Source organism: Rhamphochromis longiceps, linkage group LG23 (assembly GCF_057381845.1).
Source record: "Rhamphochromis longiceps isolate RC_006_pf linkage group LG23, R_longiceps_female_GT1.1, whole genome shotgun sequence".
Taxonomy (NCBI): Eukaryota; Metazoa; Chordata; class Actinopteri; order Cichliformes; family Cichlidae; genus Rhamphochromis; species Rhamphochromis longiceps.
The window spans coordinates 34,656,783-34,675,152 of record NC_140578.1 but is presented as its reverse complement, the minus strand read 5'-3'; the positions used below and the strand labels follow the sequence as shown (position 1 = coordinate 34,675,152).

The 18,370-nt window shown below is 37.6% G+C and overlaps 1 protein-coding gene across 1 annotated transcript; it reads left to right on the top strand.

The window, feature by feature from the left end:
• The first annotated feature begins 6 nt into the window (after window positions 1–6).
• Window positions 7–18,370, top strand: pspc1 (paraspeckle component 1). The gene is made up of 10 exons (XM_085397838.1): window positions 7–393; window positions 633–782; window positions 881–1,032; window positions 2,297–2,392; window positions 2,536–2,732; window positions 3,070–3,154; window positions 3,436–3,541; window positions 9,811–9,868; window positions 14,288–14,424; window positions 14,854–18,370. The coding sequence occupies exons 1-10, from the start codon at window positions 13–15 to the stop codon at window positions 15,037–15,039; spliced, it is 1,548 nt and encodes a 515-aa protein (XP_085253964.1). The 5' UTR covers window positions 7–12; the 3' UTR covers window positions 15,040–18,370.

Sequence of the window (18,370 nt, the reverse complement as noted above, 5' to 3'; positions counted from 1 at the left end):
AGTATTCCAAGCATGGCTAATCGAAATATGCAACAAGTTAACATGCAAAGCAACAATTCTCCTCAACCGGCGAGACGCGGAACCGACTCACCGGCGGCGGAGCAGACATCGGCGAACAAAGACAGCCCGGCCCCGCCGCCGAGGCAGTCCCCCGTTACTGAACAAATGGAAGGAGCTGTGGAAGGAAGCGGCGAAGGCCCGACAGAAATGACCCTAGACATTACTAGTTTCCGAAAGCCCGGTGAAAAGACGTTCACTCAGCGCTCCCGTCTTTTTGTCGGCAGTCTCCCGACGGATATTCCAGAGGAGGAGTTCAAAAACCTGTTTTCTAAATATGGGAACGTCAACGAGGTGTTCATCAACAGAGAGCGGGGCTTCGGCTTCATTCGTTTGGTATGGAAAATAGTTCTACTTGTTGGTTTTAACGTGAAGCCTCAAATATAATAAACACACACACATATAGCAAGCTTTTATGTAGCATTACTAATTAATATATATTGGAAGGTAGCGTCTTATATTTGAGAGTAAATTATTTATTTTTTTGCAATTCTACATCCTATACGTTATGTCAGGCACACTTTAACAATGTTGCGTGAAAGCAATGTTGAGGGAATGCGTCTTTATCCCTTCAGGAAACCCGAACTGTAGCAGAGATCGCTAAAGTCGAGCTGGATGGGACTATTTTGAATAATCGACCAATCAGAGTCCGCTTTGCCACACACGGTTCTGCGCTCACAGTGCGCAATCTGCTGCCTGTGGTGACAAATGAACTGCTGGAACAGGTAGAGTAGACAAGAGAAGAAAACTACTTAGTAAAATCTGCATGTATTGCTACAATGATTTATGCATTTATGGTTACCTAACTTCGCTGTATCCTCAGGCGTTTTCCCAGTTTGGACCAGTGGAACGGGCTATTGCTGTGACAGATGATCGAGGTCGTCCCACTGGGAGAGGCATTGTGGAGTTTGCAAGCAAAGTAGCAGCGCGTAAAGCTCTGGAGCGCTGCACCGAGGGAGCACTGTTGCTGACCACGTAAGGAGCAGAGGGATGAGGCTATTTAATGAGCTGAAAACATTTGAATATGTTCATTCTGGTGTTGAGTTTGTAATTACATTCGGTTCTTTAAAGTAACTTGTTTTTATTTTAAAAATGCAGCAACACCACATTAGGTCCTTGCCATTATAGAAGTGAAAAAGATGGTTTTAGGATTAATTTTGTCACCCTTCATCGGTATCCCCAGTACTTCCTGTGGCGATGTTTCATAGGATTAATACAGTAAGTCTGAGTGTACAGATACATGAGTCTGCACAAATTGGACATGCTTTCAGAACTTATTTCCATAATCACTTTGTCACAAATATGTGAGCAATATAATCAAATCATTCTCCGGTGAGAGTTGTCACACAAATGAAATCCTAACTAAATCTCCTGGGACTTCAGCTGGTGACAGTAGTAGTAGCTTAGCATCACATGAAGCAGTTTTCCTCCTACTGAACATTCTAACAGACCCTACAGCATGGAGGAGATGTCAAGAAGCTGCAGTCCAAGATAATGGAGCTGGAGTCCATCTGGAGAAGCAGCTGAAGGGTACTGAGAAATGCTCGAATAGCAGCATGGACAGTGAGCCAGCAGTTGTGCAAAAAATGCAGGCCAGGAAGGGCTGGGGATAGCTGGTGAGAAGTGACTGAATTTTTAAAATAAGAGGAGATTGTCCAGTGGAAAATTAACTGTCCTCATGGCATTTGGCAAAACAGGTTGCCAAATGCATATATGCGGATCTCCCAAATTTTATTAACCAATAGAATAGAATAGAATAGAATTCAACTTTATTGTCAATGCACATGCACAGGTACAGGGCAACGAAATGCAGTTTGCATCCATCCAGAAGTGCTTTAGTGATATATATATATTACAATATATATTAGCAATAATATAGATATGTAAGTATATTACAGAAATGGGTCTATTATGGTATGTTACAATGTACACGGTATGAAGTATGTTGTGAATATTCTATAACTATAAGTATGTACAGGCTGTAGTGAGTACAAGCTATGTACAGGCTATGAACAGGATATAAATATGAAATAAAAAAAACTATACAGAAATATGAGATATACAGTTATACAGAAATGTGAACTATGCAAGTTATAAACGGTTGTAGGATTAAAAAATTTTCGTATGTACAGAATGATTATTTACACAGAACTATACAGTAGTTCTGTGTAAATAATCATTCTGTACATACGATAATATCTGCTAATGTTAGAATTAACAGTTTCTTCACTTTTTTCAGAACACCCTGTCCTGCCATTGTGGAACCTGCAGAACACTTTGATGATGAGGATGGTCTTTCTGAAAAACTGCTCCAAAAGACTCCGAAGTACTATAAGTAAGCAATGAGTCATTTTGCAGTCACATCGTAATTCAGTGGATTTGTTTCCTTCCTTTGATACTGTTGTAGACAACTGAAGGTCCGTATCAGAGGAATGCTATAATTCGGATTTATTGACAGTACTTGCATTTTCTCCTCAGGGAACGAGAACAGAAGCCACGTTTTGCTCAGCCCGGGACGTTTGAGTTTGAGTTCTCATCTCGTTGGAAAGCTCTTGATGAGATGGAGAAACAGCAGAGGGACCAGGTGGACAGGAACATTAAAGAGGCTAAAGAGAAACTGGAGGCCGAGCTGGAGTCAGCCAAGCATGAACATCAGCTCATGTTAATGAGACAAGGTGTGATCTGTGACCTTTATTGCTCATTTTTACATATGGAGTTTAATACCAGCCTGCTAATGTGGATAATATCTAGTAATGTTTTGGAGATGCTAATCAGCTTTTCGCATATATTTAGATGGAAGAAAAGTATATGGACCTTTCCGAAATGAACTGGTTAATAATACTGTTAGTGTTTTCTCTGATTTAAAAAATTAAAGAAAGAAAAATTGTTATTTCACAGAACTTGGTGAAAATAAATATCATGCAATATAATGTAGCCTTACAATCAGTTGCCTTTCCAGTGAGTCTCTCATTTCTTGGATGAACTTTTTTACGTTTACTGTCATTGATCTAGACCTAATGAGACGTCAGGAGGAGCTGAGGAGACTTGAGGAGCTTCGCAACCAAGAGCTACAGAGACGAAAGCAGATAGAGATGAGGTGTGCTTCTTTATTTAAGCGGTTAATGTGATTAGTATTTACTGTAAAGGGCCAAATGATATTGTTTTGCTTCTCTCGAGGCACAGATCTGTTAGGTTAAAAGTCGTGGTTCATTTTTACCCCACTTGTCCCATTTATTTTGGTTGTTTACATATTAAAAATAAATGAAAATTACTGGACTAGAATCAATCTGACGATAAGATGCTTTCTTTTAAAGCTCATTGAGGTTTGTGTTAATCGATCTGCAATTGTTCACACATTGTTCACTCTTTGCTTTGTAGGCACGAGGAGGAGAGGAGGAGGAGGGAGGAGGAGCTGATGAGGCACAGAGAGCAGGAGGACCTGAGACGCCAACCAGATGGCTTCAAACCAAACTACATGGAAAACGTGAGTACAGATGGAGCACATACATCCACCTGCCTGGTTACTTTCTATACTGATGTGAGGGTACACAGCCACCTAAAATTAATAGCATCTGCCAGTAATGTAACCTAAAGGCTGGTGTTTTTTTAATACTTTCTTACTTAATACTTACATACACAACCTGTATATTTATGCATGTCACATCGCACCATAGATTTTGTTTTGTTTTATAGTTCATTTTCAAAGGTCTAAATGTAGGAATATAAAGAGATTGACTTATTGACTTTGATGAAACTACCTAAGTAGTGTGATACACCCTGTATAGCCATCAATACAGAGCTGTACCTTTACATCTTACTTCATAACCTTCAGTTGTTGGACTTTGTTACTAGTAGTGTGTCTTATCTGTTGCAATCACTTTTATTCCTTTCTTGAGGAAGTAGTTTTAATATGACGATGTATCCTGTACTTCATACATCAGTTCCAAAATAACCCATAATTTTAACACGCTGGGTTGGTTGAAGTTATCATTTTTGGCTTCTAAGAGCAGAAGTAGTGTGAGTATGTCAGACCACATGCACAAATGTTGGGTTTAGTTTGTGCTTCAGGTCGCTATCCTTATAGAAACATCCCCAGAACTGACATTTCTTTTATAGTCAGACTTGTGTAGAAATCTAGTTTGACAGCAAATTTGATTAGTAGGAAAAGTGCTGCATGCTCTTTTGTCAAACTAGTGAAAGAAATATTATTTTTTGGAAACTGCGAGCTTGGCATGTGGCTGTTACCGAAGTGGTTATTTGGAACAAGAAGTTACACCACTTAAAGGTCAGGTATCACAGGCTAGCTTGCTAACTTTAATAAGTGATATTATTAGGAATGATAACTGTTTCCCTTTCTCTGGTCACAGCACTTGGTCATACCAACACTATTGTGTGCATTGTAGATATATAAATAGCATTCAAATTCTTCTATTTGCCAAAACTGTAAGTTGGAATCTTTCGTTCTGTAACTGTAAAATAAGCCAACTTATGCAAAAATAAGCAGAAAACACAAATTTTCTAACAAATGACGACACTGATGAAATTTCATGATTCAAAACATTTCTGTGACTGGAGTTCACTGGTATATTAACTTTGTACCCAGTTTATACGACTAACAAGTTAATACAAATAGCTAACATGTAGCAGCCCTCAGTGATAGTGAGGGAACGTCAAGATTAGCTTCACTTCCCTGACCCGGTGGCTGTGTTTATATTTTATATACAGCCTGTGGTCTTTGCTGAGCAGAACATGTTTTTCCTGTTTGGATTCATTTTGCGTCACTTCAACTGACAAGAATCTGACTCACTATATTTTTTTTGTAGTTTTTCTACAAGCTTTATTTGACTTCAAGCTAGAGCTGGGCGATATAAGATTTTTTCATATCACGAAATGTTTTTTTCATTTCAGGCAATAACGATATATATCACGATATAAGCCAAATGACTATATTTGTAAGATTTAAAAGTGCAGTTGCTCACAAGTAAAATGTGAAATAATCAGCAGCTTGTTTTGATTTAAATATTTATTTCCCATAAGTCAACAGGGTAGATGTACTTAAGGAACATGAGGCTTTTTCAGATAAATAAAGGCAAATATTGCAAACTACACAAAAGGCAGCCGCTAAAGCGTTTAAGTTTCAAAATAGAACAAACGAAACAGACTAAATTGTCAATTCCACTTAGAAACAAAATATTAATTCTAAAAATAAATCTTAGTTTGTTTTACAGAAGAACAGACAAAATTGACTAACTTTTGTCAATATCAAATAAACTGAGAACTAAAAGGAAATTCTCAATCTCTCCTTGTTGTATAGCTGAGCTTTTCAAACAGTTTTAACAGTTACTTTAGTCTGACAAAAGCCGAATGACGAATTAGCGCTTCCAGTCAGAGACTGAGGCTACGTCCACACGTACACGGGTATTTTTGAAAACTGAGATTTTCCGTTTTCGTTTTAAAAAATAATCCCGTCCACACATAAAGGCAGAAATGAAGGGAAACGCTGCTATGAACATGCCAAAGCAGCAGGTGGCGCTAGATTCCTAACCCGTGCAGAAATGTTGGCCAATCAGAAGTCTAGAAGCCTCGGTGGGAAAAAGTAAACAAAGCTGGGGCGTAGAAGCAGAACCCAGTCGTATGTGTGGAGGGACAGTAACTGTGTGTATATGTAAGCATTTAAACACTGCAGAGAGTAGAATTAACAGTAACAGTATTGTAGAAATTCATTTCACCGAAACAATAACGTGGCGCACAGTGTGACGTCAAAAAATGTGCACACCTTTGACGCTGCGTTTTCTCCGTTTTTCTAGTCCACACGTAAATGCAAAAACGGAGTTTTGAAAAATATCCACCCTGGCTGGAGTTTTTAAAAAATCTTCGTTTTCAGTGACCAAAAACGCCGTTTACGTGTGGACGAAAGGTGCAAACGGATAGAAAAATCTGCGTTTTCAAAAATACCCGGGTACGTGTGGACGTAGCGCATGCACCAGTTTATTGTATTTCCAGACTTGCTTTCGGCACAATTTACAGTGCACGCTACTCTGTTTTTTGTCAGACTTGAAATAGCCGAAATACCTTCACACTACGGAACTTCTATGGCTCTTCCGTTCGACAATCTCTCCGGCATTGGAACCATCATCTGTTTTCTCTTCGGTCACGCTCGGTTGATTTTTCTAGTCAGCACGCTCGGTTCCTCCATTACCCGGGCGGTACGGTGGCTGGCTGCTTCCCAAACAAATACACATGTGCGGCTTGGCACTTGTGCTGTACGTAACAAGTCACGTGACGTGACGCTGCGGCTGTGATTGGTTCGGCTCTGCGCTACTTAATTTGGATTGGCTGTTCTTTTTTTCTTTTTTTTTTAAGAGGACAAGAGCGGCGAGGTCTATCGCAATAGTTTAATTTTTCTATCGAGAAAAAGTTATATCGCAATACATATCGTTATCGTTCTATCGCCCAGCTCTACTTCAAGCTTTATTTGACTTCATCTCCTGTTTATGAAAGCTTGTAATGCTTTATTAGTTGCAGTCAGAGCCATTGAATACTCAGAGTTGTCAGTGGGGGTTCAAAATGCATGATTATTGAGATTGATGTAGAATTCACATAGTTCCTGAAATGCTTATTAGGCATTTCAACAATGTAAATATGTATAGAGAAAACTGTTTGTTCGTAGTTAGTACTCAATAAATGGTGACCTACAATATTTTTTTTAATACCATATTAATGTATATGTAGTTTATGTATATTTATTCCTAAGTTAAATAATAAAGGATTTACAGTAAGCCTTATTTGTTGTCGTAACATAGTCAGTGATACATGTTCAGCATGTTGGTGTTAATTTGTTTCTTTCTTTCTTTCTTTTTTTCTTTTTCCTCATAAAGCAAAAATTAATTGGCTGTGCCACATTTATGTGTCTGCTAACAGTATGGAATAACATAGCCTAATCTGTCCAATGCATCATTAAATCTCTAATCACACATTACGCTGTAAACCACCAGCATGGTTTAAGAAACTGGGTTTAGATGTGTTGTTATTTAAACGTGTTATCTTTAACAAACACATCCCAAATGTATATGCAGCTATAACTGCTCCACTATTGTGAGGATTGTTAATCGACTCTTGGCGTTTTTTGATTGTTCTTATTTAGTTATTTATTTAAATAAATAAAATTGTAATGAAGGAAGAAAATATGACTGCAAGACTGGTCGTAGTTAGGACCCTCATAGAAACTACATCCGTCTCAGACTTTGTGTAGTTCAGATGCTGAGCTCAGAAGATCATGACAATGTTTTCAAAACTTTAAGCTGATTTATTTTTATCTTTTAAAAGGGGTCTATTTAATTTTTTATTTTCTTAAAGAACTACAAAAAGCTTTTATACAAAATAAAAATTAAGTATTAGCAGTATTTTTGCAGAAGTGTTGTTTTAGGTAATTAAGCTATTAATGTCTTAGTGCTCAACAGTCTTATGTGGCAATCCACCTTTTTGTAAGGATGTGCCTTAGTTTCGTTTCAGTTAGCAGGATGCACATGCACTAAACAAAATCTGAAGTCAAATAGTGTAGCTCTGTTGCACTGCCAGTTTCTAAATTAAGTTCTCATGATCTCAATACAGGTTGTGTGAATAGAGTTTTTGCTACATAGACATTTTTGCTACGATTTAAAAAGAAAATATTAGTTATGTAATAAAACATGTGACATCCACCCCAACCTGTTCTATCTTATTAAAGTGTAACATGTAGGGCTTAACTTTGAAAATATCTTTACAGAGTCTATAAATATCTCGTTTTTAAACATGCTGAGGGCTCTGTATATGATCAGCTGGTAAAAAGCAACATTTAGTGTTAACAGCAGTGACTATTTGTAATGATCTGACTATGCTGTCATGTAGGTGTGTAGCTGTTCGTATGATACTGCATTTTATTGATTTCTGTTATAACTTTTCTCTTCGTGTCCTTTGCTGTGTTTAAAGGTCCTGTTGGCGTCTCTTTACTTTCACATAGCAAATGGATGCTGAACAAATGTACTTAGACCTACCAATGTCTGCCATCTGTCTCTTATGACTTTTAGTCAGAGTAGTAATCAAAAAATACAGTACAAAAAATGGAAGTGTCAATGAACATGAATATTTTTGTAGTAGAATACCTGAGAAAGAGCAATTAGAAACCACTTTGTATTAACCAGACAACTAAGAGGGTTTCATGTTTTGTTTGTCAGGACATTTGCCACTTAATGTGGATATAGTATATATCCACATAATAGTAATATCTTGCAATGATGAGTAAAATATTTTTTTAAACTTGCTCATGTCCTTATAATTTGTAGTACTTAGGTGTAGGTTGTAGTACAATGTTGTAGGTTTTATTGTCTCCCAAGAATCTAAATCTTGCATTTGTTGCTCTCTAGAGTTTAAAGTAGCAGTAAAATAATCACTGTTTGATAGATACTTTAGTGCAATTTTAGTCAGTTTTCTAGTGTCAGTCAGTTTTTCATAGTGACCATTTAAAAGGTAAGTACAGTAAATGGTACAGAAGTTTAGAATCACAGTATTTCCAGTAACTTGTTTCCTCTCCCACCTTCTCCAATGATATCTTTGATGTAGGCCACATTCATGGTTGTTGTTGAACTGTATTATGAAAGTCTGTTGTATAGATTGTGATTTAATTGTGGAAATGTGCATATCGACCTACTCATACAAGTTTTACTTTATATTAAAATAGAACATTATTTTTTTTTTATGTTTTCTCATACTAGATTTGGTCTGTTTTGAATCTTAATTACTTTTTGTGTCTGCAGGATTATGTGTGTGTGTCTTAGTAATGTCTTAGTAGGGGTGTTGTGTGTGTGTGTGTGTGTGTGTGTGTGTGTGTGTAAATGAAATGTCTTAGTAGGGGTGTTGTGTGCGTGTGGAAAAGCGAGCGTGACCATGGGGTCGGACACACCAAAATGACCTTTTAAGCGGGTATCACCAAATCCTCGCCTGTCTGCTACCATTAATGTACATGTACATAGATTTTTGACTTTGGGTAAATATGGTGACTGTGTGCGTTTTGTGCTTAGCTTCCAATGCAAACCAAAAATTACAACACTAGTTGTTATATGATATGTTTATGTAAAAAAAAAAAAAAAAAAAAAAAAAACAAGGAAAGAACTTCAGAACAACATTTTTGGATTTACAAAAATTACAAACCAGTTATATTGTATTTATATATAATATTTTTAATTATTTAAAGGAGAAATGCACTTGTACATGCTGTACTCAGATATGTCCAAGTGCTTTCATTTTTATACTGACGCGGGTCTGTATTGCAAAAACTGTTGTTATTGGTCGAGAGAGAGGCAAAATGGACTCTATTTACTTTGTTCTCCATCCTTGACATTCTGTAACTTGATAAATTACTACAAATGAAGGCTCCCTTACAGTATTGTTGCAGTCACCATGCCGTCCTTGGATTCACATATGAAGAACGTGCTTTATGAAATTTGCCAACTTGGTGTGTCAGATATTAACAGTTTTATTTGATACATATTTTTACAAAAGTAATTTGTCCTTGTTTGAATAGAGTCAAAGAAGCACTAAAGCTAACACTAAATTCTAGCTTTACTACAACTGCTATTCATCCAAGTGTGAGATTGCTTGTCTGCCATTGTGTGGAAATGTAATGATTTGTGAGTGTGAGTGTTCTGCAGTTGGCTCTCCGCTGAGCGTTTGTATTTTAGCAGTGTTATTCTGAAGGCTTCTCTTCACTTCTTCCAGAGAGAACAGGAAATGAGAGTGGGTGAGCTGGGCCCTCGTGGAGCCATTAATATGGGAGGTATGGGCATCATTGTGTAAGGACTGGTTAATACAAAAACCAGATCAAGTGATTTGTTTTCATGTTTCAGGTTTATTCTTCTTGCATTCCTAGTGGCTTATTTCCAACACTGCAATTAACATATATTGGAGTGTTTTTAATGCTTTTTCAGTTGGAAATGGAGTCAGTTGGGATGCAGTACACAGCAGTAAAAATAAACTATGTTCCTCACAATAACATGGACTTGATACTAACAAGAATTTACAGTGTGCTGAATGGGTACTGTCTCTTAGGGTGGTGGGGTTGATAGTTTGAGAACTACTGGGTCTCTGAGCCTTCATCCTCAGCTCTGTGTGGGTCTGACATAATAGATAATAAATGTTAAAAACATATTCATTTATGTGATATTTTAAGTTGTACAAGTCTTGGCCTTTAGCCTTGCAGTACATGCAGACTTAATTCTTTTTCTTTCATGTTGGGAATACAAATCATGTCTTCAACAATTTGTGATCTTCTGAGTGCAGGATGAGGGGCTGGGGACTGTGGATTCTCATTATATAGACTCGACACATTAATCTTAATGTTAGCTGTTTAGCATAAAGACTATAACCTAGGATTGCACATCACCTTATAAACCATTCTGCAGTAACTCATTTAAATGTCTCATAGCAACTCAATAACTCATAGCAAAATGTCTAGCTAACTTCATTTAAAGAGAGTACTGTATCTGGTTCGTAATGTGTGCTTTTCAGTGTAACTATCTACAGTGCTTTAAAAAAATGATTTGCAGGTGTCATACATTTGACATGATTTTTTTTTCTCTATTATTTTTAAAAAGTCAAAGTATTCCTCAGTTTTTTTTAAAGAAGCTTAATATTACAAAGCTTTTGGTACACTGTAGATTTAGGGCAAGCGTCTGGTGGTACTCTAACTCTGCCAATATAGAAGCATCTGAATACATGAATAATTCTGCAATCTGTGAACAGACTATAATGGAGCTTAACAGAAGCTTAATGGAGCTTGCAATTTTTCTGCAAAAATAAAAGCCATTTTGTCTGTGCTTGCTCCATAACGGCCTTCTTTAGTGCCTCGAAAAAGCAAGAGTAATTAGTGTTGTAATGTATTAGATAAAACGGGCGACCCAAGCAGGGGCTTCAGTTTATAGTTGGCCTTGTATTGGGTAATGTTGGTGAGTGATTTCTGTTACAGGATGAATTTCACTTCTGGAGCTCATCAGCTGCTAAATTCATGTTCTTTGTAAAAGTAATGTCAGGTCATCAGGCATTGTTGGCACCATCAAATTCATGTAGTTTAGCTAAGTTATAGCACCATCAATTCTTGCTAACGTTATTGCTGTGTGAGTGGAAATGCTAGTTTAGTAGCTTTACAAATTACTTTATCAGCTAATGTGATCCATGATATTAACTTTAATAATAAACAGTATTGATTTTAATTAACAATCAATTATGTAACTGTACATAGCAATGGTTAATATATTTTTTTTACTTTAATAACTAAAAATTATCCAAGACACAAGTGACGATTCGTTAGCTAGCTAGTTGTAACTTGCCTGCCCTACCTTAATCTGTCTTTGGTAACTTTGTGGATTGCTGTAAGAGATCCATGACATCCAGTGCAGTGTTATAATGTATGACTAGGGATGGGTATTGTTTAGGTTTTATCCGATACCGGTGCCAAACCGGTACTTTTGAAACGGTGCCGGTGCTCAAACGGTGCTCAAACCGGTGCTTAAAGAATGGAGAACACAAAATTGGTCCAAAAACCTCTCATGTTCAGCTGGTTTTTTGTAAAAAGATAACAATGTTAGCCTTTTCTGCAGCTATGGGGCATATATGGTATCACTCTTGGCTGGAAGCAGTGCTTAAACAATGGAAAAAAACACAAACTTTATCCAAAAACCTCTCATGTTTAACTGTTTTCCACTTTTTCTTTGGTCATTTTAGCCTTTTTGGCCAGGGTGAAGGGAGTATCTGCCATCAAACAAGAAGACAGCCGCATGTAGCTATGATGATGTTTGCTAGTTCACCTTACATGCATTAATGTAATAACGTGGTTAGCCTACTCAACGTAAATTACACACGAACAACATTAAGCTACTCACGCAGAGAAGAACGGCTGCTGCTGCCATCATCCTTATCATTTCTGCTACACTGACAGGGCTAGGGGCCAGGACTCTCCTCTTCGTGTTTTTGGGGGATGTTGCATAACAGGCAACCCACCCGCAGTAGATGCGCTCGGTGTGAGGTCTCGCAGCAAGCTATCAAATACGGCGCATTTCTGGGCTTTTAAAAAGAAACGCTATGCGTCGCCAGGTGTTTAATCGGATTCTTGGTGTTACCTCCTTTGACAGTATCACAGTATCAGCTTAAAGCACTTGTTGCAGGCTGCTGAGTTTGCATATTTTGCTGTGAAGTACAGCCAGGCTTTTGACCGCTTCGCCTTGGGCATTTTTAATCTGTAGCTCTGCTCTAAAAGAACGTATGTACCTGGACCCGCCTACTATCCTCGGAAACGTAAAATGATTGGCTAGAAGTGTATCACAGCTCAGGGAAAAAAAGCACCGAAATAAAGCACCGAAATGTGCGCTGCTTTTCGGTCTGGTTACTACCGTTTATGTCAGAACCGGTGCCATCATGGCACCGGACACCGGTACCCATCCCTATGTATGACAGTCTTTTATGTTCCATCAAGGTTTAGCTAATGCTAAAACAGTGTGCAAGCTGTCACAGAAAACATTTTAATGCAACAAGATGGAAAAATTGGGGAACTGTTAAGGTAGATGTGTAGCATCTCCAAAATCTCACAATTAAAGTTACTACTATGTAAGTAAGAGGAAATTGAATAGTATCCTTAATCGTGTTTTCATTAGTGTAGAAACCCATGTAATTTCGTATATTTTTGTTAGCTTAGAAGAAACGCTTCTTTTGTACATGGAAACAACAGATCCACTTTCACTAGGCCTGTCATAGTGTCATTTTTCTGCAGTGTCCAATAATACCCAAACACTGAGCTCTATGTTTCTAATATATATGTACAGAGTGAAGTACAAATACTGTAGTTGGTTCCAGTCTGCTACCTGATCTCTACCAAGTCCTGCACACTGCTTCTTTAACACATGTCATTTGTTTTAATATATAAATGGCGTTAGATACACTTTGAACAACTTTCTTTAATTTGTTTTCTTTGATATCACTTTCGCCTGTCCCAGTGACAACTCCATAAAGTTCTTTTCTGAGTATGCTACTTTAACCAGTAAATGAAATAATATATGAATACACTGAATGTATGGCATTGTTTGTAAATAAGAGTCTGGCAGAATTATGATGTTGCTCTGAAACTATTGATGGGGGATATGTAGATGTTTGTGTTAGTTAAACTGCCTTCGCTGATCTAGTCATGTTGATTATACCTGAATGCAAAGTAAAATATGTAGTATGCGTTTTATTTGTTTATTTAATTTGTATTCTGATAATAGTCAGTTTTCAAATGGTGATTAATCCTCATTCAAAATGCTTGAAAACTTGTGTACAATGCTCTTTCTATCTCCTATAATTTAGAAGTATGATTGATTTTCTTAAAGAATGATTTTCTTTATTTTTTGCTCACATCTTTTATCATGTAAAAGAAATATTGGCCTAATTCAGTAAATAGGATTATGTTGATCATTGATTCTGAATTGAGAGTAATTTTCAAGTCAAGTTGATTATTAGCTCCAGAAATGTACAGTCTTTTGAGGTGGGGGTTAAATAATGAATCACATGTTTGTAGAAGTCTTTTTTTTTTGGGGGGGGGGGGTAGTTGACTATTACTATCTAGCTTCTCCAGCTCTGTATTTATTGTGATTATGGTGATGTGCAATCCAAGGGTTATTAGAAATCTATGGACTTTAGGAGTTGGTGTTATTTTTATTTATTTATTTTCTGTCTTTTACTTACCATGAGGCAGCCTTTATAATTCTGTCGGAACATAGTCCTTGTCCACTATTTTAACTTAACGTTGGTTTTTGGTTGTAAAATATATTTATTTATTTTATCTCAAGTATTATGGTCTTGTCGGTCATTTAGTTGGTTCATTGTTGAATTGCCATGAAATTCTGCAAAAACATTTGGGTGATGTATCCTCATTATTCTGGTGACTTTGGCTTTATCTTGTTTATGTCACTCTGAGGTTGACATCCTGGTTTTAACTGTGATGCTGATGAAGATTTGGATGGATTCCTATGAAATTTCTCAAAATAGTAATTCCCTTTTTGTTGCTCGAGTACATCTCGTAGACTCCAGGATCTTTTACCTTTTGACCAAAAACCAATGTTAACTTTTAAAATATTAACAATAGCTCTGTCTTTAAGCTACCGTTGATTTACATTAATTACACTAAACTACCAAAAGACCAACCAATGCTCCGTTGTTTTGCGTGTAGATGGCTATAACCAGGCCTCTGCGGGGCCCAGTGGTAACCAAGGTCAAATGATGGGCATGAGTGGAAGGGGAGGACCCACTGGCCCAGAGGGAACAGCAAAAATGGGGACACCATTGATGTCAGAGAATGGAGCCATGGTAATGTATATAGAGAAATAAAGAAATGTTTTTCCAGAAGAAAAGTTTCATTTGGCTTCCAAGAAATTTCTAAAAATGATTTTAAAAAGTAATTGAACATCAGCCAAGCCTTAAAAACATTATACTGGGAAAAATTAAGATTTTACGAGCTTTATTAAAACTGGAAACCTAACTAACAGTTTCATTCCTCTCTCTCCCTTTGTCTACGTGGTTTATTTCTCTCCCGTTTACTGTTGGATGATGACACTTGGATCAAACTAAACACTGACTGAACCCATTCTTGAAAATCCTGCTCCTTGCATCATTGCTCTTCTGGCCTCTGTTCATGTCTTTGTGGGGGGAAAATTCTCTCATACTTGCAACACAACTTTTATATCAATCCTTCAATGTTCCCACCATTTCTACAACACCAACGTCATGATAACACAGCGAAATGATAGATACCCACAAGGCGGACCCATGGTGGGGCGACCCGATGCTGGCTCTCCAAAGCAGCAGCAGCCGCAGCAGCCAGCACCACTGGGCCCCCAGGCTGGACCAGCTCCAGGATTTGGGAGGGGCAGTCCTGTGGGGGGAGTCTTTGATGGACCAAATAACAAGCGTCGTAGATACTAACCTCTCTTGGTATTCATGGATCTGTGTTAATGAGCCCTAATTATTGTTTTTACAGTTTACAAGCCCGCTACCTTTCCTGGGCATTTATTTTGTAATTGATAAAATTACAGAACATGCTTTTTATTTAAACTTGTCCTCAGTGTTTACTTTTTTGTAGAATATGATTCTTCCCTCTGTGGTCCGAATGAAGCGGGGGGTTTTCATTGTGGATCCATAGTTCCATAGCATTTTAAGGGATGCTTTTAAGGGTAGGCAGGTTTGCAGTCGTAATGACTTCTATTGTGTGAGATAAACTTTTAAGTTGGTTTAAGGGAATTTTAAAATAAGGTTACAAAAACACAAAGTCAAAGTTCTCAAAAAAATAGTGGTGTTATTCCTGCAATTTGACAGTCAGTACCAACAAATGTTACATCTCCAAAAAGTTGATTCTGTTCATCTGGACGTAGCGTTTTGTGGGAGAAACACTACGAGAAACAGCACATCTGCATCCACTGAAGGAACAGTGGTCTGTTCCTGACCTCCCAACCCATTGTTCCTTCAGTGGGCTGGTTTCAGTCATTATGCAGATGTACTGTTTATAAGATTGGGGAAACCTGCAGTCAGCTGAGACTGAGTCACTTGGATGAGTGATGAAACGTTTCTCCCACAAAACGCTACGTCCAGATAAACAGAATCAACGTTTTGGAGATTTACTTCCCTGGATGATTGAGAATGCATCAAGACGTTTTAAAACAAATGTTACAGTTTTAAATAACAAATATTAAGTGAACACAAGAATGTATGATAACATGTTGCCGTCCTCAGTGTGTGCTGACCTGTATGCAGGCACAATGAGTAAACGATGATAACTATGGGTAGGAACTGTACAGTATGTACTATAGTATGCTATGGTGATGTTTCACCTACAAAAACAGTTGAATGATGCAGTGATTCAGCAGTGATTATTATTTTTGGTTTGTTTTTATTCATTACAAGACAGTTATGATGCATCACATTTCTGTTTCTTCACTACACATTTACCTTACAGCACCAAATCAAGACATTGGTATGGGAAGCGATATATTATTATATTGATATATTGTTGGGTCCCCCACCGCACCCTTCCAGTTATGTCAGACACCCGGTAAAAATGTTTGTCTCGAGATGTTAGGAACTGCTTTCAGCTCCTGTTACGTGTTCTGCTATGTTCATTGTAACAAGCTGACGAGCTTTACCAGCATGGGATTTTGAATATCTCTCCAAGACTGGGTTATCAAGATTAACAAGTGGTAACCTTTTGAAATATTTATAATTTGGCATAGCAAACTGAAACTTAGACTTGTTACTTTAGATTTGAGTCAAATATTGAAGTACAGTATTTAGACAAAAGTACTGGGTAGATTACATCTACAGGAGCTGCTCAGCCATGGGACTACATGCCATGAAACTCCTGGCTTACAGTTTTTGTGCTGATGTTAATGGTAGAGGAGGTCTGGAACTTGGTTGTCAGCAAATATTCCACACTTTGTATCCATGCAGCCAGTGACCCCGCTCCAAAAAGAAACTGTTGCTAAGTTGCAGTTTTTGCTAAATCAGTGGTCCCCAAACCCCGGGCCACAGACCGGGTGTGAAATTTATGGTCTTCAGGGTTTTTATTGGTTTTTAGTGCTATTTTCTTTTTTATCGTTAACTCTGTTTCCCTGGATCTTTTCCCGTGTGTTATGAACAAATCTTTTTTTGGTACCGGTACTGGTTTTATTTTGTTGTATTTTTCCATGACACCTTAAAGGCCGGTCCGTGAAAATATTGTCGGACATAAACCGGTCCGTGGCCCAATAAAGGTTGGGGACCTGCTAAACGCTTCCTCTTTGCAATAATACCACGTATCATTGTGGTGATATATCAGAGGCAAGATCTTTCACAGGCTACCTTGTTGCCAGCGTTTAACCCTGTACTTCTGTCCATGCAGTGTATCTCCATGTGACTGTCGGTTGTACTTGCTTTTTCTGACATTTTCCAACCTACAAACCATTAAAGAACACGTGCTAGCATGTTCTCTGAATTTTCACATTGACCTATAGTCAGTATTGGTTTTTGTGGCTACCTGTCAGTGCTATAATGATAAATATCCAGCAAAGGTAAATTGCTAGGAAGGTAAATTTTTATGTCCTTATAATACTTTTTTTTTCCTTTGTATTTTGATCGTGGTGTTTCCTTTGTACATTCTTACAATTTTTGAGGAGCTGTTCAGACTAATGGAGAGTGAATGTTTCAGCAGCTTAAATCATCCTGTATTTGATGGTGAAGAGAAATAAAACATTTGTAGGAACTTGTTTCCTTTTAATCAAAAAGTTTCTTTTTTTTTAAGCACTCCTTTCACTTACTGTGTAGTTAAGACTCTATCATGAGTAATGTGTACTGCTTTTAATAAAATTACAGTGGATCTACTTATCCATGAGCACAAATTATGTTGAACAGTGCTGTTGCTTCTTTTCCAGATAGTTTTTGCATAGTGAAGGTCATCTTCCTGTTGAAGGGAAGTGTGCCTCATCAAGCAGTATCCACACGGTGTGGCAATAAAACACCCAAATCTCTCTTTCCATTAGCAGAGCCCCCTCCAAACCTCTTCCACTATACCTGAAAGGGTGTCAAGCCTCTTGTCCAGCATCTTTTTGTTTCGTCATTAATTGTCATCCAATTCCCCCCCCCCCCCCCCCCCCCCCCCCCCCGTTTTTGCCCAGTGTCTTTGTTTCTTTACTTTTCTTGTTCTTTTAACATTTTGGCTCAGAAGTTGTTGTTTTTTTCTTTCCAATATATGTTACCACCCATCATTGTGGAGTTGCCTGTTCACTCTTTATTTCGAAAGTATTGTATTGTGGGAACCGTTTAATGAAGCCACCACTTGAAGACATGTTAAGTGCAGATCGAGCTATAGACTTCAATTCATCCTGCTGTGTCTTTGTATTCTTGTAAAGCCCAATTTAATGCAGGTCAAGTTTATAATGCAGCACTTTGCTCTATAAATACAATTGTGAAAAAATGATTTTTCTAAAGTAAAGTGTGTACTGGCTCCAATATCGGTTTCCTCATAATGCTAATTTGGCAGTATATCATTTGCAGTCATTTCCTTTATAACAGCTTTTTTTTTATTTTTTTTTATTTTTTTTTTATGTTTTTAATTTGTTTCAAGTTCCAAAATGATCTCAGCTCCATCAACATTGTTTGAAATACACAAAGAAGCAGAAGAGAGCGTAGTAACGCTCTGCTATTTAGCTGACTGCAGTTCATTTTCACTTGGACAAAAAAAAAAAAGAGAGAGAGATTCAGGAATCTGGAGTACTTTGTGAACTGG

Bases quoted from the DNA above. Each gene is read 5' to 3' on its own strand.
- pspc1 (XM_085397838.1), top strand. From the start codon at position 13: ATGGCTAATCGAAATATGCAACAAGTTAACATGCAAAGCAACAATTCT. The intron at 1,033-2,296 runs GTAAGGAGCAGA...CACTTTTTTCAG, and splicing joins GGAGCACTGTTGCTGACCAC to AACACCCTGTCCTGCCATTG. The intron at 3,542-9,810 runs GTGAGTACAGAT...CACTTCTTCCAG, and splicing joins AACCAAACTACATGGAAAAC to AGAGAACAGGAAATGAGAGT.